At 49.8% G+C, this 23,643-nt stretch overlaps 1 protein-coding gene across 1 annotated transcript in view; it reads right to left on the bottom strand.

Annotated features, from left to right (window-relative positions):
- MTHFR (methylenetetrahydrofolate reductase) overlaps positions 1–23,643 on the bottom strand; it is a 58,242-nt gene that overhangs the window by 20,515 nt on the left and 14,084 nt on the right. The window contains exon 2 of the mRNA XM_082274150.1: positions 2,543–2,780. Coding sequence (XP_082130276.1) covers positions 2,543–2,760 — 218 coding nt within the window. The 5' untranslated portion in view covers positions 2,761–2,780. The remainder of the gene's footprint in view (positions 1–2,542; positions 2,781–23,643) is intronic.

The following is a 23,643-nucleotide window of genomic DNA, read 5'->3' as shown; positions in this document are numbered from 1 at the left end:
GTGCACCTTCATGCTCAAGGAGCCTTGTCTATGGGTCTGGAGAAGCCTGCTCTCGGCTCGCCAGACCAGGTTAATTTGGATCCTCCAGAGGAGACCCTGGAACGAAAAAAAAAAACGTATGAGCCGAGAAGGAGGGCCCACGTCTACGACGAGGTTCCTTGCCCTTAATAGGCTGGGGAAGAAAAGGTACTCTTTCCCCCTGTGAGAACTTTAATGATGTTACCCAGGGTAGCCCCAAACAGGCCAACCCCAGCCAATGAGGAGGGGCAGCCGAGTCTCTCGTGCAACATCACTGGATCTAGATTGGGCTCGGATAAGTATTAGGGGGGCTGCTCCACACAGGCTTTTTATCTTAATGCATAGTATGCATTAAGATATAAAAACCTTCTGCTTTTACAACCACTTTAACAAGCATATAAACCCAAAATGGAAACATTTATTGTAGCTTACCAGTCCTCGGTATTGTTGGCAGAATTGGTTTTCTTTTTTCAATATTCATTTATTTTATTTTCTCCAGGCAATCCTGCAAATACCACACTTCCTGTCCGTGCGTGTATGGAGGTAGCCAAGGTTGTTACACTAGGCTGTTCTCCTGATATGGAACTACAGAATGTCCACAGTTCATCATCTCCATCACATGTGGGGGCAGGACAATTGGTATATTACATAGCTAGAACGGAAGATGTTCTTCAGTGCAACACCCACATCTAAGAGACTGTAAACTACAAAAATGTTATTTTTTGGTCTTGGGTTTCATTAACCTTTAAATAAAAACTCTAAGTTCACTGATAAATTGTATAATTTCAGAATGTGGCAGTTGGTTGTGTATATCCACACAGCCTAGTTTATGCATTTATTAGGTGCAGTTCAATAGTACTTGTGATCAGGAATTGTTATATTAAAAGACGATGCACTTCAACAAGCATTCCCTTTAAAAGGTTAGATGGCATAGCTTTGCAACCCATTCCTTATAGCCATAGAAGTGTGTGTGTCACAGTCAGAAGAAAATAATTTACTGCATATACTGTTGCAGCATCTTCACATAATATTAAAGCGGAGTTCCGGCCACAAAAATCGACATAATCGATTTAGGGCCATCCACTTGCTCTTGGTCACCTGAAAAACAAATGGATAGTTACGATTTTTTTTTGTTTGTTTACTTACCTTGTTATTGAAGAAAATATACTCACCTTTCTTCCACTTCCTCCCTCTGCGGCCAGCCGCGCCGTCACTTCCTCCTTGCATTGATTCCTGGGAGCTGAACGTCATCGCTCCCAGGAATCAATGCGCCTGCACCGGCCCCGCTCGTCACTTCCGGTGCGGGAGCCTCATTCCCTGCTAAACAGCTTCTGGGTATGCCCAGAAGCTGTGGAGGGATGACGCGCCTGCACCGGAAGTGACGAGCCGGGCCGGTGCAGGCGCATTCTGGGAGAAGAGGACACGGAAGAGGACGCAGAAGAGGACAAGCTGGCTTCAGCTGCCCACATCCGAGATGGCAGTGCTGGAGAAGAAATTTTCAAGGTATTTCTTCTAAAAGGTAAGTGCGACCCAGGACAGTACAGAGGCTATCCATTATGGAATGTACTAGCCCTGACTGTCTTGGGGGTATTTTTAGCTAAATTTCACCCCCGTGGCCGGAACTCTGCTGTAAGGCTTCTTTCACAGGCGTACCTAAGCAAACACCCGTCCAAGGGTCACATTTTTCAGCATGGGATGCACAGACACAGTCACTACACCCAATTTGAAATCTGTGCGGGTGTGAGTGCGTGGGGGTATGTGTCCCGGAACTCACAATGGTTGCGTTTGGGTAGATGCACCAAATTTGGAGCAGCGGCTGCGCATGAAAGGGACTGCCTGCACACGGAAAACGGAGTGCAAATACAGCCCTTCCCACAGGTGTACGCCCAAGTACACTTGTGTGAAGAAGGCTTAAAACGTATAGTTAATCTGTTTTACACTGGAATAGCCCAAAGCAAATGGAAAAAAAAAGATCTAAGATTATATACTCTCTCAATACTCAGTGTGGCTCACATAAATCAATATAATTGCTGTCTGTGTCCGAACTGCAGAAACTCAAGAGCTTTATATACCCTGGTAACCACTGTTCCAAGAACAAAAAGTGATGGGAATAAAAACTGTTACAGTTGTCAACAGAAGAGAAAAAGGGGGGAGGGGTCTTCCAATAGGGACAATTGTTCTAAATTTCCCTTTGTGTTATGTTTTGGGACAGTAGGTGAAGGGAAATCTCCCCAAGGGGACAGACCGCATAAAACCAAAACCTACCAAAGTTTTACCCCTTCCTAACTCTACTTTGAAAACTACAGAAGGAAAAAAATAAAAAGTAAAAAAACTACAAAAAATTAAGACTTCTAAAAAGATTTGTGAGCAGATAACCTCATTCTCTCTGAAGCTCCCTAGCTTCTCTAGCCGTCCTAATGAACAATTTCAGCAACCTACAGTAAAAGGAGACCCTTTAATATAGCCAGACCAGAAGCATATCTGTAAAAAAAGCTTTACGAGAGCACTTCATCCATGTATGTACCTGGACAGGAGGTTGACAGCACCGCTGGCTGTGCGTGGAGGGAAAAACTCCAACGAGAACCATTTGTCACCGGAGTCGATGCGCCTGCGCATTTTATCCCGGAGACGCTCATGCCGTTCAAGGTCGAGGACGGGGGTTGAACATCGCGAGCTTTCCTTGGAATCTGTGCTGCTGCTACAGCTGGCGCTGCTGCTGTCGATGAGGCTGGAGTTCACCATGGTGAGATCTACAGATCAGTCTGAAGAGGGAAGAAACAATGGGAGAAAGAATTAGAGTCATGGTGTTCTAGAGGCACATCCTAAAAAGGGACACTACAGAGAGAGAGTGAAATCTTAATTTTTGGCAGCTGCTGAAACATTAAACTCCAACTGCAGCCAAAACTTACTTTGTTTTGGGCAAAACAGGAAAGAGTTCCAAACTCTGTTAGCTATGAAAACCTATCTGAGCCCCCATAGGGGAGATCTGATTTCCTTTCAGGACAGGAAGAGATGGGAAAACTCAAATGCAGCGACACAAGCAAATATACTTTTTTGTGGAGAAGGATCAGAACTGTAGAAAATTGTCATTGTTCTCCATGCCTTCATGTCCCAACCACCACCAGACCCTCTGTTTTTGCAAGGCCCTCAGACTAGCCAGAAGCAATCGACTGCCCACCAACTTTTTTTTTAAAGGTTTTTTATTAAACAAACAAAACACAGTACACCAAAAGAAAAATGGCAGTGCAACATAAAAGAGAGGATACAGAACATACAAAGCATCCTCTCCAATCATCTAACAAAATAAAACCACAGTACAGAGAATACCCAGTAATCGTGGTAAAAGGGGGGGTAACACATTATTATAAGCAATATATAACGACACATGCGGAGCAAAAGAAGGCACTGTAGACATCGCCTAGGAGGCGTCAGACACCGAGGAGGCAGTAAGATCAGAGTCTACCCAGAAGGACCAGATTTTATTGAATTTCTTCGGACATCCTCTGGCCTCATACGTCAGTTTATACAGAGGCAGAGCCTGATTAACAATAGAGATCCAAAATGGAACGTCAGGGGGTGTGGAAGATTTCCAACGGAGAGCAATAGCTTTCCTAGCATAGAAAAAGAGCAAACGCAGCAATAGTTTCGTGCGAGCCGGAGCATCCTCATCATCCACATATCCTAGGAGACAACGAAGGGGGCTACAGACATTGGACAATTGAGAGATATCAGTTATAAAGGCCGTCACCCCTGACCAAAAGGCACGGACAGGGGGACATTCCCAAAACATGTGAAAGAAGGATCCCACACCATCAGAGCACTTAGAGCAGAGAGGGGAGGATAATGTACCAATTTTATGAAGGAACAGGGGAGTGTAGTAAGCCCTATACAGGAATTTTAATTGTATGACTCTATCCCTGGAGGAAATTACAACCGGGATTTGTTCAGGAAGGACGTCATGCCAAACCTCCTCCGTCAAGTCCGGGACGTTTTCACGCCACTGGGACTCAACCACCGCCAAGCGCTTAGACTTAGAATGCAAAAGCCTACGATAATATGTGGAGACCAGTTTCTCATGTGAAGAGTCAGAGAGGAGATATTCCAAGGGGGATGGCTCCAGCGAGACATCCCGGAGGCCGAACTGCGCAGCCGCCGCATGTCTCAGCTGGAGGTAGCGAAAATGAGCCGTAGATGGTACAGCAAAAGTGGACTGCATGTCCGCAAAGGACCGGAAGGTTCCCCGGACATACAGGTGATCAACAGACTTCACCCCAAGACGGGCCCAAAAAATACCGTCGTCCCGACCGAAAAACTCCCGAAACCGAGGATTGTGCCAAAGGGGGGCATTAGGGGAGTACGACCCCGGAGGGTCGGCCTCACCCAATGCGGTAGCCGCAAAAACCCGTAGAGTGACCGAGATAAGTGCAGTGTTCGGCCTGCCCATAGTAGATCTACGGTGCAGCAAATTTTGCAGAGATTCATAGGACGTGAAAATAGCCGCCTCCAAGGCCGCCGCAGCATGATTGTCCTCGGGATGGAACCACCAATGTGCGTGTGCCAACTGGGAGGCAAAATAATAAAGGCGTAGGTTGGGCGCCGCCAGTCCCCCCGCTAATACAGGTAACTGTAACGCATCTCTGGCCACACGTGCCGGCCGACCCCCCCAGATAAATGAAGTGAAGAGCGAATCGATGACCTGGAAACGACGTTTGGTAACATATATCGGGGAGTGACTCAACACATACAGAAATCGGGGAAGGAACATCATTTTAAAAATATTGATCCTACCCAAAACCGTGAGAGGAAGCTGGGACCAGAGCTGCAAAGAAGATTTAAGTCGGGCAACCAAGGGATCTAAATTATTGGGGAGGAAACGAGACAAGGTAAGTTGAATGTCAACCCCCAAGTATCGAAACCGATCTACCACCTGGAGGGGGCATAATGCGAGAGAAGGGGGCAGAACCTGGGGATCCAGGGGGAACAGAGTAGATTTACTCCAGTTCACCCGGAAACCCGAGAAGTGACCGAAGCGATCAATAATGGACAATAGAGTGGGGAGGGATTGATGTGGATCCGCTAGATATATCAACATATCATCCGCATACAAGGAAACCTTTTCCTCCAAGCCATTGATCACAAAGCCCGCAACAGCCGCACACTGGCGGATCTGCGCAGCCAAAGGCTCAATGGCCAGGGCGAAAAGTAACGGGGACAACGGGCACCCCTGCCTAGTACCCCGAAAAATGGGAAAGGAGTCAGACACGGAATTATTGACCCTGATACGGGCATGAGGGAGATAATATAGAAGTTGTACCCATTTTATGAACCCCGGTCCGAATCCAAATTTCGCCAATACCTCCAAGAGATAAGGCCACTCCACTGAATCAAAAGCCTTGTGAGTGTCCAGGGCCACCACAACCCTGGCCCCCACAGAATCATGAGTCGTCTGAAGGTTGGTAAAAAGTCTACGCAAGTTGATCGAGGTAGACCGGCCAGGAATAAACCCCGACTGGTCCGCCCCGACCAAGTCCGTGACAACCGTATTCAGCCTCCTCGCGAGGACCTTGGCCAAAATCTTCACATCTGTATTAATAAGTGAGATCGGACGGTACGATTCACAGAGAAGAGGGTCCTTGCGCGGCTTCGGGATGAGTACTATAAGGGCTTCCGTCATGGAGGGTGGCAGACGTCCTTCCTTCAGAGCACAAGTAAACACTTTCAACAAATGGGGGACCAGCAATTCCCTATAATGAAGATACCATTCAATGGGGAAACCATCCAAGCCAGGTGTCTTATTATGTGCAAACGTAGCTATGGCCTTGTCAATCTCCTCTGTGGTCAAAGGGGAGTCTAAGAAGCGAGATTGGTCGACCGACAATGCGGGCAATTCAATATCATATAAAAAATCATCAAGTTCGATAATAGTGTAATGGGCCTGGGTGCGGTATAAAGAGGAATAAAATTCAACAAAACTATGAAGAATAGCAGGAGTTTGTTCTACAATGACACCGGCCTGGTTGGTGACCCGGGGAATGATACAAGGTTGAAAATCCGGCCTAGCCAAGTAGGCCAACAAGCGACTGTTTTTGTCCCCCAGTTCAAAAATTCTTTGATTCTGATATAACAGTTTTTTCTGGGTGCGCTCAATAAGGACGAGATCCAAATCACGGGCTCTGGCCCGCCAAGCGGCGTGATTCTGAGGGGAGGGGTCGTCAGAGTATTGCCGTTCAGCCGTATGCAATGCCCGTTCGGCGTCAACCAACTTGGTCTGACGCGCCTTCCGAGCATGGCCTATGGCAGACGAGAAGGTGCCCCGCATAGTGGCCTTGAAGGCGTCCCAGGTCAGCAGTGCCGACCCCTCCCGTCCATTGAACGCCCAGAAAGAATTCAATTCCGTGAGCCCCTGATCAGTCACCGCAGGGTCCGCCAGCCACAGAGGGCTTAGTCGCCACAATTTATAATTAGGTGGGGACCCCAAAGCAAGGTCCACCAGCAAAGGGGAGTGATCAGATACCGCCCGAGGGAGGTACCTGATCCCCGAGAGCGGACCCAGCAGTTCCCGAGAGAGCAAACAGAGGTCAATCCTAGATAGAGTGTGGTGTGAGCTCGAATAACAAGAAAACTCAGTAATCCCCCCATGTTTCCACCTCCAGGCGTCCGTGAGGTCCAATTTGTCTAAGTAGGAGCGCAGGGGGGTATGTTGGGAAGAAGCAGCCCCAGAGCGGTCCAAAGCATTGTCGAGGACCGTGTTAAAGTCACCCGCCATAATAAGAGGGCCCTCCGCCATTTCCAAAACCAAACCCAAAACACGGTCAAAGAATGACTTAGTAAACGGCGGGGGGACATAAACATTCACCAGGGTATAAGGTTTACCTAAATATTCAATAACAAAGATAACAAAGCACCCCGAGGGGTCCGTCTTTAAATGTTTAATAGTGACTGGAGCGGATTTGGCAATCAAAATGGACGTGCCTCGGGCATAGGAAGAGTAGGTAGAGTGTAGCGCATACGCCACGTGTGCCCGCTTAAGGGCCATAACCCTGGACCCCTGGAGGTGTGTCTCCTGTAACAAAACAACGTGAGGACTATGGCGTTTTAAATAGTCAAACATCAGAGACCGTTTCACTTTAGAATTTAGCCCCCTGACGTTCCATGAGATTATACGTAGAGTAGACATAGGAATATACCAACAATCAGCGTTAGCGCCCCGTAGGTCAGCCCAAAAACAGGCAAACCCCGAAGGGCCAAGGCACAACCAGCATCTGAGAGGAGCCCAGAAAAAGGAGTACACATAAGACATAAAAAAAGTGACCACAGTAACATAGTAAACAAAATCAACTGCATCGCATAAGGAGAGAGCATGACCCCAGAAACAAAAAAAGGAAAAACTGTACCGACCCTGTGGACGGCCAACCCCCCCAGATAAATGAAGTGAAGAGCGAATCGATGACCTGGAAACGACGTTTGGTAACATATATCGGGGAGTGACTCAACACATACAGAAATCGGGGAAGGAACATCATTTTAAAAATATTGATCCTACCCAAAACCGTGAGAGGAAGCTGGGACCAGAGCTGCAAAGAAGATTTAAGTCGGGCAACCAAGGGATCTAAATTATTGGGGAGGAAACGAGACAAGGTAAGTTGAATGTCAACCCCCAAGTATCGAAACCGATCTACCACCTGGAGGGGGCATAATGCGAGAGAAGGGGGCAGAACCTGGGGATCCAGGGGGAACAGAGTAGATTTACTCCAGTTCACCCGGAAACCCGAGAAGTGACCGAAGCGATCAATAATGGACAATAGAGTGGGGAGGGATTGATGTGGATCCGCTAGATATATCAACATATCATCCGCATACAAGGAAACCTTTTCCTCCAAGCCATTGATCACAAAGCCCGCAACAGCCGCACACTGGCGGATCTGCGCAGCCAAAGGCTCAATGGCCAGGGCGAAAAGTAACGGGGACAACGGGCACCCCTGCCTAGTACCCCGAAAAATGGGAAAGGAGTCAGACACGGAATTATTGACCCTGATACGGGCATGAGGGAGATAATATAGAAGTTGTACCCATTTTATGAACCCCGGTCCGAATCCAAATTTCGCCAATACCTCCAAGAGATAAGGCCACTCCACTGAATCAAAAGCCTTGTGAGTGTCCAGGGCCACCACAACCCTGGCCCCCACAGAATCATGAGTCGTCTGAAGGTTGGTAAAAAGTCTACGCAAGTTGATCGAGGTAGACCGGCCAGGAATAAACCCCGACTGGTCCGCCCCGACCAAGTCCGTGACAACCGTATTCAGCCTCCTCGCGAGGACCTTGGCCAAAATCTTCACATCTGTATTAATAAGCGAGATCGGACGGTACGATTCACAGAGAAGAGGGTCCTTGCGCGGCTTCGGGATGAGTACTATAAGGGCTTCCGTCATGGAGGGTGGCAGACGTCCTTCCTTCAGAGCACAAGTAAACACTTTCAGCAAATGGGGGACCAGCAATTCCCTATAATGAAGATACCATTCAATGGGGAAACCATCCAAGCCAGGTGTCTTATTATGTGCAAACGTAGCTATGGCCTTGTCAATCTCCTCTGTGGTCAAAGGGGAGTCTAAGAAGCGAGATTGGTCGACCGACAATGCGGGCAATTCAATATCATATAAAAAATCATCAAGTTCGATAATAGTGTAATGGGCCTGGGTGCGGTATAAAGAGGAATAAAATTCAACAAAACTATGAAGAATAGCAGGAGTTTGTTCTACAATGACACCGGCCTGGTTGGTGACCCGGGGAATGATACAAGGTTGAAAATCCGGCCTAGCCAAGTAGGCCAACAAGCGACTGTTTTTGTCCCCCAGTTCAAAAATTCTTTGATTCTGATATAACAGTTTTTTCTGGGTGCGCTCAATAAGGACGAGATCCAAATCACGGGCTCTGGCCCGCCAAGCGGCGTGATTCTGAGGGGAGGGGTCGTCAGAGTATTGCCGTTCAGCCGTATGCAATGCCCGTTCGGCGTCAACCAACTTGGTCTGACGCGCCTTCCGAGCATGGCCTATGGCAGACGAGAAGGTGCCCCGCATAGTGGCCTTGAAGGCGTCCCAGGTCAGCAGTGCCGACCCCTCCCGTCCATTGAGCGCCCAGAAAGAATTCAATTCCGTGAGCCCCTGATCAGTCACCGCAGGGTCCGCCAGCCACAGAGGGCTTAGTCGCCACAATTTATAATTAGGTGGGGACCCCAAAGCAAGGTCCACCAGCAAAGGGGAGTGATCAGATACCGCCCGAGGGAGGTACCTGATCCCCGAGAGCGGACCCAGCAGTTCCCGAGAGAGCAAACAGAGGTCAATCCTAGATAGAGTGTGGTGTGAGCTCGAATAACAAGAAAACTCAGTAATCCCCCCATGTTTCCACCTCCAGGCGTCCGTGAGGTCCAATTTGTCTAAGTAGGAGCGCAGGGGGGTATGTTGGGAAGAAGCAGCCCCAGAGCGGTCCAAAGCATTGTCGAGGACCGTGTTAAAGTCACCCGCCATAATAAGAGGGCCCTCCGCCATTTCCAAAACCAAACCCAAAACACGGTCAAAGAATGACTTAGTAAACGGCGGGGGGACATAAACATTCACCAGGGTATAAGGTTTACCTAAATATTCAATAACAAAGATAACAAAGCACCCCGAGGGGTCCGTCTTTAAATGTTTAATAGTGACTGGAGCGGATTTGGCAATCAAAATGGACGTGCCTCGGGCATAGGAAGAGTAGGTAGAGTGTAGCGCATACGCCACGTGTGCCCGCTTAAGGGCCATAACCCTGGACCCCTGGAGGTGTGTCTCCTGTAACAAAACAACGTGAGGACTATGGCGTTTTAAATAGTCAAACATCAGAGACCGTTTCACTTTAGAATTTAGCCCCCTGACGTTCCATGAGATTATACGTAGAGTAGACATAGGAATATACCAACAATCAGCGTTAGCGCCCCGTAGGTCAGCCCAAAAACAGGCAAACCCCGAAGGGCCAAGGCACAACCAGCATCTGAGAGGAGCCCAGAAAAAGGAGTACACATAAGACATAAAAAAAGTGACCACAGTAACATAGTAAACAAAATCAACTGCATCGCATAAGGAGAGAGCATGACCCCAGAAACAAAAAAAGGAAAAACTGTACCGACCCTGTGGATCAAAATGGTGCAAACAAACAAACCAAAAAGAAAAAACCCGCCTAGACCCGCAGGTTGCGGATGGCAATAGTAACAAACACCCCCTCCCCCCACCCTAGCCCACCCGGCCCTCAAACCCCAACAATTGAGAGCTTTGTAGCCCATAACAACAAAAGGAAGTCAAATGCAGGGAAACGTGGATCTGCTCGTCCTGTAGTAGACAAACGAGAAAAAACAATAAAAAGGAAAAGAGATGAGGGGGGAGCCCCCCCACCCCAAAAATGCCCATCAGAAAAAACAGAAAAATAGGAACCCCGACCCCCAGAAAAAGGGAATAGCCATCTGTCCCAAAAAATCAATCAGGCGAGAGAGGGTCCATGAGGAGCACCAGGACGAGCCCAGAGCCCAACCATACTATCAGCAGACAAACAGTCTTTCATCTAGGAGGAGACCGCCGGTCCTGGCGGCCAGGAGAGCCACGGCCCAAGGAGTCCACCCAGTGCGCAGCCTCCCGAGGATCCTGGAAAAAATGAGCCTTGCCTTGAGAGATGATCCGGAGACGGGCAGGATAAAGCATACTATATGGTAACTAGAGATCACGCAGCCGCCTCTTAACTGCCATAAAGGAGGCCCGCTGCTTTTGGGTGGCTGCAGAGAAGTCAGGAAAGATGGAGATAGCATTATTATTGTAGGAGACACGGCCCTTCTCCCTGGAGGCCCGTAGCACAGCCTCCCTGTCCCGGAAATGCAGAAGTTTAATGAGAAGAGGACGAGGTGGCGCCCCTGGTGGCAGGGGGCGCAGCGGCACCCTGTGCGCCCGTTCAATGGCGAATAATGGTGAAAAAACATTCTTCCCAAAGGTGTCAAGGAGCCACTTTTCCATAAATGATTCGGGTGTCTTTCCCTCCGCCCCCTCAGGGAATCCCAGAAAGCGGAGGTTATTACGTCGGAGGCGATCCTCCATGTCAGTGATCTTATCAATGGTGGCCGTGTGACCCCTCTGTAAATCAGACACAGAGGCCTGCAAGGGGCGGTGGGCATCCTCCAGGTCGCCAATACGTTGCTCCGCGTTGCCCACCCTATGGCGGAGATTATGGACATCCTGCTTCAGGAATGACATCTCCATCCTCACAGACTCAATTTGAGTAGTGAGAGAGGCCTGACAATGGCGGATGGCATCCATGATGGCAGCAAGGGATGGCTCAGGCCTATCTACCCCCACCCCTGCCGCAGCAGCGGGGTCTAGGGGGGAGGAAAGAAGAAGGTCACTCACAGTCTCATGCCGGTGCAGGGAGGAAGAGTCGTCAGGCTCCGAACCACCTCCGTGGGAGAGAGAGGCGGATGGCTGCGAGGATCGTGCAGCAGCAGCTGGCTGGCTCGAGCTCCGTGGCGGGCCGGCGCCATCTTGGGACCGCTCGAGGAGGGAGGCCGACGGCCGGGATCCAGGCGCCTCCGGACCAGGGGGACCGATCTTCACCATCTCCGCTGATGCACCGAGGGATCAGGAGTACACGGGCGTCGGAATCAGGTGAGTAGCGGCTCGGGGTTCCACAGGATCACTGAAGGATCAGGGCAAGCAGGAGAGAGCTCCGGGACCGCGCTGCTCTCACATCAGTAGCCGGCCACGCCCGCCCACCAACTTTACTCCACCTCTATGATATGCTGAACTTGTAGTTTTCAATACCCACGTTGTGTCACCCTCTAAGAGGGAGGCAGCCAAGGGGACAAGACGCAAGCATCACACAGAAGCATTGTGAAAAGCCCACTGAATGTATCTGTAGTTTCATAAACATATTTAAAATACTGTATATCTGCAGCCATTTTTTTGTTTTTTATGTTCTGGATGATGCGGTGAGGGATTAGAACCAGTCAGGTTTGTATAGCTGTGTCGACGCTGGGGAGATTTACTTTGTGTCCTGGCATTCACTGTCACTGGGACTGAAAGGGAAGCAAAATGATTGTCACCTGAAAAGTTTCGCAGTTGGAAACATCCTACTTCTATTCCTTGTTTGCATTACAACAGTTAAAAATTTCCATTACTTTTCGAGATATTTCCCACTTCCTGTTGTAGCTCCAATAGAGGAAGTTAAGAAAAATCTCTTCAATAGGAAACAAAAACTCCACAACATGGCCTTGGTAAGCACACAATGTCTTTTTATAGCGGCACCCAGAAGCGCTACTGCAAAAGGCTGCAACTGACAACTCACTAGGCTGTAAAAGCCTGGCCTGACCTTCTGCTCGTGGCCCACCCATCTCCCTCAGGTCACTGACATTCAGGTGCCTGCCCTTCTCTCGGGACCAGCCTAGGCCCGCCGGCGGCTTCCAACATCGGTGTGCCTATCCTCTTATTCATGCCAGCTGCAGCAGGTTTGCATGTAAAACCCCTGCATTTCTGACGGTGCTGGATTTTAGGCTAATCAAGATGTGAGAGTGCAGGAACTGGATCTAATCTAAAGGTGTTAAGTAGTTGTGAACCTTAGACAGGTTTTCCTGACACCAAGAGAAAAAAGGTGACAGGGGAGGGGCCTCCAGCTAATTGACAGCCTCAGCTCTGTTTCTGTGTGCTGTGTGAAAGGGGGGGTCTGTAACGTTAAAAAACCATACCCCGTGAAGAAACCATACCCTCGTCACTTCCCGTGAGAAACAGCTGAGCAGCGAAGGAGTGCGCATGCTCAGAGAGCCGGAAACATCATGGAAGAGCAGAGAAGATGACAAGTGCGCATGCTCAGAAGGTATGAAATAATTACGGTAGTGAAAGTAATGTTAAACTTGCGGCGGTTACATAAAATAGCGCGGCTGCACTATGAGGCATCTCCGCTCCTATCCTTGTAACTTTCCTGATGTGGGCTAATAAATATGAAAGCGGCGGCGGGTGTATGAGATGTAAATGTCGGCTCCGTGATCCGCTTTTATATTTATTACCCCAGATCAGGGAAGTGACAGGGAGAGGAGCGGAGATCACTCATAGTGCAGAGGAGCTGTTTTAATGTAATGGCGGCAAGTATAACGTTAAACACACTGCCGTGAGAAATCCATACCCTGCGGAAGTGACGAGGGTATGGTTTTCTCACGGGTATGGTTTTTTCACGGAACAGGGTCCCTTCCCTCCAGTCAGCTCTCCTCACTGAGCTTTGTAGAGTGCAATTTCAGTTTACCGACCCCCTTTTTTTTTTGGGACAGCTCAGACAAGCTAAATAAATCCTGCAAAAGGAGAGAAGATAAACAGGTACAGCCAATATGGGAGGATTTGTTTATTCTTTGTATCACCTGAGGCCAGTCACTTCACATACGGCACATACACTGGGTGTATGTAAGGGTTTACAACCACTTTTTAGGTACAGGATTTAGGTCTGATCTGAAGGTGCATGGATTTGGCCTGAGCGGAGGTCTAAGGCCCCTTTCACACAGTGGAGTCCGTCGGCAGACTCCGTTTTTCTCAGTGGGGGAATTGATCCAGCGGTCCCCCGCTGAGCAGGTGGATGGCAGCTGTGTCTCTGCGCTGTGTGCAGAGACAGCTGTCAGGTCCCCATTCTTTTCTATGGGGGAATCTGATGAGAACGGACCGTCTGTCCTTTCTCATCCGATCCGCCAGACGAATGGAAAATAGGGTTTCCATCCATCCGGATTTGACAGATCGGATGTTAGTGGACATGTCTCCGCTGACATCCGATGCCCCATAGAGATGCATGGGGCATCCGTTCAGATCTGCCTGAAAAACGGACAGGCGGATCTGAACAGTCCGCTTGTGTGAAAGGGGCCTAAATGTGCAGGAACTGGGGCTGGTACTGAGGTCTGAAAGTGCAAGAATTAGGACAGTTTAACTTGCCATTAGCAGTAAAACAGGAGTCCAAAAAATGAAAAACAAGCCATACAAATACAATGCGCTATACTTCACTGGCTGTCTAAAGCGTGCAAAGGAAAACTTAAAGTGGAAAAGGTTGCTAACCCCTGCCATACTCTATCCAAAAACTACAGATAGCTTACTTTGAGCCGATTGGATGGACGATCTGATGTTACACGACTGCAAGGTTTCCAGCCCAGCCCCAGCAGTGTACTGACTGATTTTACTGGTCGCTCTTTAAATCACGCCAGACCGCTGTACCGCAATAAAACCATGAGTGTTCAAAAGGCACATTACAGCAATCAGCATACTACATGTTCCTGATGCCGGATGGGAGCCCCTAATCACAGCTTTATCTCTGACAGACAACACAGCAAGTGATTCTGGGATAACAAACCAAATCTAGCCTGATAGAAAGCTGCTCACATTAGACTTTAGCCGCTGACTTGTCATTTTTCTGAGGTCCTTCAGTTCACATATATATCTATATAGGGTATTGGAGGGAAAAGAAAAAACTTTCACTAGGGCCCAGTATAGTATCATCCTTCCTGCCCGGAAACCATGTGATAGCTAAGGATGTCATTGATGATATGAACTAAGCCAAAGTATCCAGTGACGTGGAAAAAGACTACATCCTAACACGAATCATGATAGATCACGAGCAATGTATTTTTGCCAAATAAAGAAAAAAGACGTGCAAATATTTAAAGTGTTCCTAGCATTGGATATTTTTAATGCTAAATCCTAAATTCACCCTTGCAGTGGGCCCCCCCTGTACTGCAAGGGTTAAATGCTCATGAGGTCAAGGGGAAGCTGAAAATATTGCTGTACCTACCTTACACCGGCTCCAGCACTGTCCTCATCTCCCTGGACTGTGAGCGGTTCCTACGGGTCATCACGTACAATGCAGAGCTACTACCCCTGCACTGTATGTAGATGCGGAGCTACTACCCCTGCACTGTATGTAGATGCAGAGCTACTACCCCTGCACTGTATGTAGATGCAGGGCTACTACCCCTGCACTGTATGTAGATGCAGGGCTACTACCCCTGCACAGTATGTAGATGCAGGGCTACTACCCCTGCACTGCATGTAGATGCAGAGCTACTACCCCTGCATTGTATGCAGAGCTACTACCCCTGCATTGTATGCAGAGCTACTACCCCTGCATTGTATGCAGAGCTACTACCCCTGCATTGTATGCAGAGCTACTACCCCTGCATTGTATGCAGAGCTACTACCCCTGCATTGTATGCAGAGCTACTACCCCTGCATTGTATGCAGAGCTACTACCCCTGCATTGTATGTAGAGGAGGCAGTAGTGTTTGGGTGCACCTTATAGGGGTGGCTTTATGTAACCAGTCACACCGCTAGAGGTACTCCGCTGATGCAAAGAGTGAGTGTATATTAAACCTTATTCCAAAACTCCTACACTGAACAAGCAGCTAATCCCAAGGATAGATTCTGTCTAATTACCGGAGATAAGTCCATACATGCCAAGCAATGCGTCAGTAGAACATTCCCAGGTATTGATTACCTATCACAGATCACAGTGCTCTCCCTGACAATGCCTTTGTATGCTTTTGGCCCCTTTCACACATGCGGACCGTTCAGATCCGCCTGTCCGTTTTTCAGGCGGATCTGAACGGATGCCCCCGACGGAATGGAGCCATGTGAAAAAGTGCCTCTCTCTCTAGACAGTACAGCACCATCTTTGTTTACCACTTGCCTACTGGGCACTTATACCCACCTTCCTGACCAAACCAATTTTCAGCATTCAGTGCTCTCACAATTTGAATGACAATTACTCAGTCATGCAACAGTGTCCATACATAAATTTTTTGTCTTTTTTTCACACAAATAAGAGCTTTCTTTTGGTGGTATTTAATAATCACTGGGTTTATTTTTTGCACTATAATTAACAAAAAAAAAGCCTGAAAATTGTGAAAAAAAAATAAAAATGCATTTTTTTTTGTTTGTTATAAAATTTAGCAAATTAGTCATTTTTCTTCATAAATTTTGACCAAAGGTTATACTGCTACAAATCTTTGGTAAAAAATAACCCAAATCAGTGTATTTGTGAAGGTTATAGATCAGTGGTTATTAACCTTGTTGGAGGTACTGAAACCCACCAGTTTCATATGCGCATTCACCGAACCCTTCTTAATTTGAAAAATAAAATATGATTTTTTCAAATTCAAAACATAGGTATACTGTATATTATTTTAGGTAGATATTTTTACATAGGTGCACAAAATGAACAAAACCATTAAGAACAAAGAACAAAACCATTAAAACATGATTTTCACACAAAAACAAAAACATAATAATGAATATTTACTGCAAATTAGTGTGACTTCTGCTGTTGTCTTTCGGAGACCAGTTCAGAAATGCGCGGCTTTATCTTGGCAAGTGCCACTCTTATGTCGTTTTCGCAACAAAGTCTGTTCCTTTTCTTTGTTTTTATGTCCAGCATCCCCCCTTACAGCAGGCCAGGGTGAGGTGAGGTCCCGTCCCCTATATAAATCACCCCCTTTACAGTAGGCCAGGGTGAGGGGGATCTATAAGGGGGACCTCGGACCTCACCTCACCCTGGTCTGCTGTAAGGGGGGAGATCTATATGGGGGACAGGACCTCACCTCACCTGGTCCCCCATATAGATCCCCCCTTACAGCAGGCCAGGGTGAGATCCCCTATATAGATGCCAGGTCCCCCATATAGATCCCCCCTTACAGCAGGCCAGGGTGAGGTGAGGTCCCGCCCCCCATATAGATCTCCCCCCTTACAGCAGGACAGGGTGAGGTGAGGTCCGGACCCTGGCCTGCTGTAGGGGAGGATCTATATAAGGGACCCCAGAGTGACCTAACCTCGCCCTGGCCTGCTGTAAGGGGGGATCTATATGGGGGACCCCAGAGTGACCTAACCTCACCCTGGCCTTCTGTAGGGGGGGGGGGGATCTAAATGGGGGACCTCACCCTGGCCTACTGTAAGGAGGGATCTACACTATATGGGGGATCATGTCCCCCATATAGATCCCCCCTTACAGCAGGCCAGGGTGAGGTGAGGTCCCGTCCCCCATTTAGATCTCCCCCTTACAGCAGGCCAGGTTCCCCATAAAATAGATCCCCTTTACATAGTCTTCTCAGTGTTCTCACACAGTCAGTCAGACAGTCACTAGACTAGTACAGCCAGTACTACTCCAGTCCTACCTTTTTTTCACCTGTGTCCCGACTCCCGATCACAGGCTAGGTTTTCCTCCTGCAGGCTGCAGCACCACTGTCACCACTGGCTCTCTGGCCTCTCACCTGCCGGCTTCTTCTGCTGCTGCGGCTACCTGGCCTGGTGGTTCTCTCCCGCGCTGCGCTGGGCGGCCGCTGCACGGGTTAGTCCCTCCCCCAGACAGTCCCTCTCCGCACTGCACACCTGGCCTATCTCCACCCCCCCCACCACCACTACGCAGTGGGCGACGCCGGCTCTGGCTGGATCAGATTCGGCCGGGAGCTGAGCTGCACAGCCAGCGGTGAGAGTGAGCCAGGGGCAGAGAGAGCTGCAAGTGCGAGCAGACTCAGCGGGCGGCGGCGACCAGCCTATCATGACAGAGTGAGTGACATGACACTGCGAGGCGAATGCGCCCCCACAGATGTTGCGCCCAGTGCGGCCGGCCCCCCCTGCACCCCCCACGCTATGCCACTGGATGTTATGTATTTCCATGATGACGGCGCGGAGCGGGAGCGGAAGGACATGCCCGAAACTGGAGAAATAGTCCCTGACAGCGAAGTGGTACTAGCGGAGGGTGTGCCGAACCCTTGAGATTGACCCACCGAACCCCTGGGGTTCGATCGAACCCAGGTTAAGAACCACTGTTATAGAGTCTACAAGCTATGGTGCCAATCATTGGAAATTGATCAAATCTGATGTACTGACGGCCAATCTCATTTCCAGAGACACTAACAAGCCAGGACAGTACAAATACCCCCCAAAATGACCCCTTTTTGGAAAGTAGGCAGTCCAAGGTATTTAGTAAGAGGCATGGTGAGTTTTTTTAAATGTTTTTTTCCTTACAATTCTTTACAACATGAAGATTTTTTTTTTATTATTTTTTTTTTTTACAAAATTGTCATATTAAACAGGTTATTTCTCTGACATGGCATATGCATACTTGCAATTACACACCATTATACATTCTGCTACAACTCCCGAGTATGGTGATACCACGTGTGAGACTTTTACACAGCCTGGCCACATAGAGAGGTCCAACATGCAGGGAGCACCGTCAGGGACATAAATTACACATCTGATTTCTTGACAATTACACTTTTGAAGGCCCTGAAGCACCAGGACAATGGAAACGCCAAAAAAAAAAAAAAAAAAAAAAAAAAAAAAACTACCCCATTTAAGAAAGCAAACACCCCAATGTATATTCAATGAGGTTTTTGAACATGTCATTTTTTTCCACAAGTTTTTGGAAAGAAAAAAAAAAACGGAATTTTTGTAAAATCTTACCTGTAAAATTCCTTTCTCTGAGTCCTCCGACAGTCGCCGCCTCTTCATATTCGTCACATATGGGGGTATTAGACTTTGCTCCGAAGGAGTAGCTAGGCAACAGAATATGTTAATAAAGCTTTTAACATATCCAACATATCCCACCCTCAAGGGGTGGTCCCCTCAGTCAATACCCTCCTACTTCCTGCAACCATATCTCAGTTTTAGTGGAATAGCAGTAGAGTATACAACCAAACCCCAAAAGAGGGGCGGGGGCGGCGACTGTCGGAGGACTCAGAGAAAGGAATTTTACAGGTAAGATTTTACAAAAATTCCGTTTTCTCTTACGTCCTCCGACAGTCGCCGCCTCTTCATATTCGTCACATATGGGGACGTCCCAAAGCAGTGCAAACATGAGGGGTGGGAAACACATCCGCGCCAAGAGGCAACGCAGTTTCCACATCAAGAAAGGAACCTTACCAAAGGAAGGAAACCAGCTGGGCAACAGCAAAAAACAAGTGCTCAACAGGAGCAACAACCCAGGAAAAGGCAAAAACCAGGGGATACAAAACTTATCCCAACAGCCAGGAGTCCCCAACAAGGGACCCTAGGGAACAGCCGCACTAAGAACCTTGCGGCCAAAGGAAGCATCCGCCGATGCCCGAACATCTACTTTGTAGAATTTTGTGAAAGTGTGCACGGTCGACCAAGTCGCCGCCTTACACACCTGGGCTACAGAAGCCCCATGACGACAGGCCCAAGACGTACTCAGAGATCTAGTAGAGTGCGCCTTCACAGGCACAGGGGGAACCTTCCCCTGCAAGGCATAGGCCTGTTCAATGGTCTGTCTGATCCATTTAGCGATGGTAGAGGCCGAAGCCGCCATGCCCTTCCGAGGACCCTCTGGAAGAACAAACAAGGAGTCCGTTTTACGAAAAGACTCAGTCGATCGAAGGTAAACCCTGATCGCCCGAACAACATCCAAAGAGTGCAATCTCACCTCCTGTGGATGTTTAGGCTTCGTGCACAACGAAGGCAAGACAATGTCCTCATTAAGATGGAATTCCGAAACACGTTTCGGAAGAAAAGAAGGATTAGGTCGCAAGACCACCTTATCCAAATGAATAACCAAGTACGGAGACTTGCAGGACAAAGCCGCCAGTTCCGACACTCTGCGAGCCGAAGTGATCGCCACCAAAAAGGCGACCTTTTTGGATAACATAGACAACGAGATCTCCCTGATCTGTTCAAAAGGAGCACGTTGTAACACAGATAGCACGAGATTCAAGTCCCAAGGGGGCAGAGGATCCCTCCTAGGAGGAACCAGATGCCGCACACCCTGAATAAAGGTGCCAACCAAAAGGTTGGATGCCACGGGACGTTGAAACAGAACGGCCAGAGCAGACACCTGACCCTTTATCGTAGCCAGCGCCAAGCGCTGATCAACACCCGCTTGAAGGAAAGACAGCACACGGGACACCGAGTACGTGCGGGGTGAAAACCCCCTGGACTCACACCAGGCAAAATAGGCCTTCCAAGTACGGTAGTAAACCTTCCCAGAGGAAGACTTCCTCGCGTTGATTAAAGTATGAACGACCTCCGGAGAGAGACCCCTCTCCTTCAGGACCTCGGTTTCAACAGCCAGGCCGTCAAAGCCAGCGACTGTAAAGCAGGATGGTATATCGGTCCTTGAGACAGTAGATCGTCTCGAAGAGGCAGACGCCACGGGGCGTCGACCGCCAGATTCACGAGGTCTGCGTACCAGGACCGGCGAGGCCAGTCCGGTGCCACAAGAATCACCGTGTTGCGTTCCGATTGAAACCTGCGAAGGAACCTGGACAGCAACTGGATCGGTGGAAACGCATACATCAGTCTGTACTGATGCCACGGGGCCACTAACGCGTCCGACGCGTCTGCCCGAGGGTCGCGCGTCCGTGCCACGAACCTCCGCACCTTGTTGTTGAGACGTGACGCGAACAGGTCCACATCTGGAAGACCCCACTTCGCGCACAACATCTGGAAGACAGCCGGGTGGAGAGACCATTCCCCCTGATCCAGGGTCTGGCGACTCAGATAGTCCGCCTGCCAGTTCTCCACTCCCGGAATGTGAACCGCCGTTATCGCCGGGACATGAGTCTCGGCCCAAGACAGAATGTCGGCCACTTCCCGAACCGCTCGGGCACTCCTGGTGCCCCCTTGGTGGTTGATGTAGGCCACCGCCGTGGCATTGTCCGTCTGCACCCGAACCGGGCAGCCCTGCAGCCGGTCCGACCAGCGACGAAGACAGAGACTTATCGCACGCAATTCCAGAATGTTGATCGGAAGGGAGGACTCCCCCTCCGACCAAGTTCCCTGGGCGGACAGAACGCCCAGAACACCACCCCAGCCCGACAGGCTGGCATCCGTGGTGATTACCGTCCACGAGATAGGACGAAACGACTTGCCCCCGGACACCATCGGGGACTGGAGCCACCACAGAAGGTCTTTTCTGGTGCGATGACTCAACGAGATCTGAAGATCCAGAGATTGAGGTCGCCCGTCCCACTTGGACAGGATCTCCGCTTGAAGACCCCGCGTGTGAAACTGGGCGAAGGGAATCGCCTCGAAGGCCGAGACCATCAATCCCAGACATCTCATGCACGTCCGTAGAGACGATTGCGGAACATCCCGGAGGGACCTGACTTCCTCCTGAAGAGTTCTGAGTTTGTCGTCCGGCAGGAAGACCTTCGCCTGCACCGAGTCCAAAATCATTCCCAGGTAGGGAAGACGAACAGACGGACTCAGTGCCGACTTTGGAAAATTTATCGTCCAACCAAACTCCTGCAGAGTTTGCATCGTGACAGACAGGTCCTGCTCCAGACCCTGGCTGGTCGCAGACCGAACCAGAATGTCGTCCAGATACCCCAGGACAGAAATGCCCTGGGCCCTCAATAATGCCAGAACCGGTGCAAGCACCTTGGTGAAGACCCGCGGAGCCGAGGCGAGGCCAAAAGGCAACGCCACAAACTGGTAGTGATCCTCCGCAATGGCAAATCGAAGATACCTCTGGTGACCCTCGAAGATGGGGATGTGAAGATACGCATCCTTCAAATCGATGGAGGCCATGAATTCCCCCGGAACCAGGGCAGCCACCACCGACCGCAGGGATTCCATGCGGAACTTGCGAACCCGCACAGAGCAGTTCAGAGCCTTCAAGTCCAGAATCGGACGAACCTTGCCCTCCTTCCTGGGCACGGTGAACAGGTTTGAATAAAACCCCCGAAATCTGTCCCGATGAGGCACCGGAACCACCACTCCCTTAACGCCCTCAGGTCCTGCACCGCCAGGTGTAGGTCCCGCAGGCGCTCCGGAGACAGTTGAAGATTTGAAGGAAAAAATCTGCTCTCCGGCCGAGAGAGAAACTCGATCTTGTAACCAGACCGAACGATTTCCTGAACCCATCTGTCCCGCACACGGGCCAACCAGGGCTGAAGAAAACCGAGCAAGCGTCCCCCCACCCCAAAACTGGGTGAGGGCGCCCCTTCAGGCCGAACTGTTATGGGCTGCAGGTCCGGATTGGCCGGACTTCTGCTTACCAGACCAGGGCTTCTTCTGAGAGCCTTGACCTTTGAACGGCTTGCCCTTGTAGTGCGGCCGAAAGGCACGAAAGGACCCCTGAGGGGGCCGAAAATTAGCATGCTTCTTCCCAGAAGCCCCCTTAGCCTTGGGGAAATGGGGCAAGAGAGTGCTCTTACCCCCGGTGATTCCCTTAATCAACACATCCAGGGACTCCCCAAAAAGGCGAGACCCATCATAAGGCAGATTGGCTAAGGTCTTACGCGAAGATTGGTCCACCGACCAACATTTTAACCAAACCAGGCGGCGAGACAACACCGCCACACTGTGCACCCGTGCAGCCAACGGAATCAGGTCCAGGTCCGCATCACACAGATACATGACACCCTGGTGGATCTGATCCACCATATCTAGGGTCGCCGGCGAGGCCGAGTCGGCCACCAAGACGCGCCTAAGCATCTGCGTCCAACTTGCGATCGCCTGGGCCGCCATGAGAGAAGCAAACAGAGCTTTAAGCATAGAACCCGTAACAGAATACGTATGACGGGCCAGAGACTCCAGTCTCCTATCTGTGGCATCACGGAAAATGGGTGAACCCTCTGCAGGAATCGCAGTGGCCTTGTTCAAAACCGCAATCGCATGATCCACTGGTGGAGGCACGCACCACCTTTCATCAGTGGCAGGTGAAAAAGGATAACGCAGCTTGAATCTACTTGATACCGCAAAAGGTTTGCGCAGATCGCGCCATTGATCCTTAACAGCGCGCTGAAAATCAGCATTGCAGGGGAAAACATGTGGCGTCCTGCGTTTCCTCTGCGTCCCATAAGCCGCCAAGGCAGCGGGGGGACACACTTCGTCCTGCAAACGTAGCGTTTGCTTAATAGAAGCAATCAACTCATCCATGATTGCAAGCTCTTCAGGCGAGCCAGGGGGAGAATTATCAACCCCCTCAACTTCAGCCTCCACCTCAGACCCCACTAGATCAAGAGAGGAGCGGGACCCCGATAGGGAAGCCCCAGCTAGAACAGCCCCATCACCTTCACCCTCAGAATCAGAGGAGAGCACAACTCTGGGCCTTTTGGTAGATTGAGCAGCCACCAGCATTTGCACCTGAGCAGCAAGGCCAGCCACAATAGTGGCTAAATCCCCCCCTGGGGGGGAAGCAGCGGTCCCCTGGCTTTCCACCAATACTGTAGGAAATTTGCCCTCCTGAGAATCCATTGCCCCTGTAATGCCAGACAACCAAGGGTTAACTGCCCCTTTCAGCAAGCGCGGCAAGCGCAGCCCACCGCGTCACACTAAGCACAATGAGACCCCCACAGGGATATGTAAACTGAACACAGGCAATGGATAGCAAGAAACAGAAGGATAAAACCTGAGGAGACCCTCGCCGCTGCTGCTGCCTCGATCGGTGTTCCTGGGAAGAGGAAGTGATGCTGCTAGGGCGCTCTATGTAAACCTATGGAGGCTACAAGAAAATGGCCGCCATGCATGTAAAACATGCGGCCGGAGCGAGGGCAGGCAAAATGGCGTCTTTTGGCGCCGAAACCGTCGCTCCACAGTGTAGTAATGCACACATGTCTGTATGTAAAAAAACAGAACCGAT

Source organism: Pelophylax lessonae (genome assembly GCF_965119305.1).
Source record: "Pelophylax lessonae genome assembly, chromosome: 12".
NCBI lineage: Eukaryota > Metazoa > Chordata > Amphibia > Anura > Ranidae > Pelophylax > Pelophylax lessonae.
The sequence above is the reverse complement of the archived record's forward strand: the minus strand, read 5'-3'. Positions and strand labels throughout refer to the sequence as shown.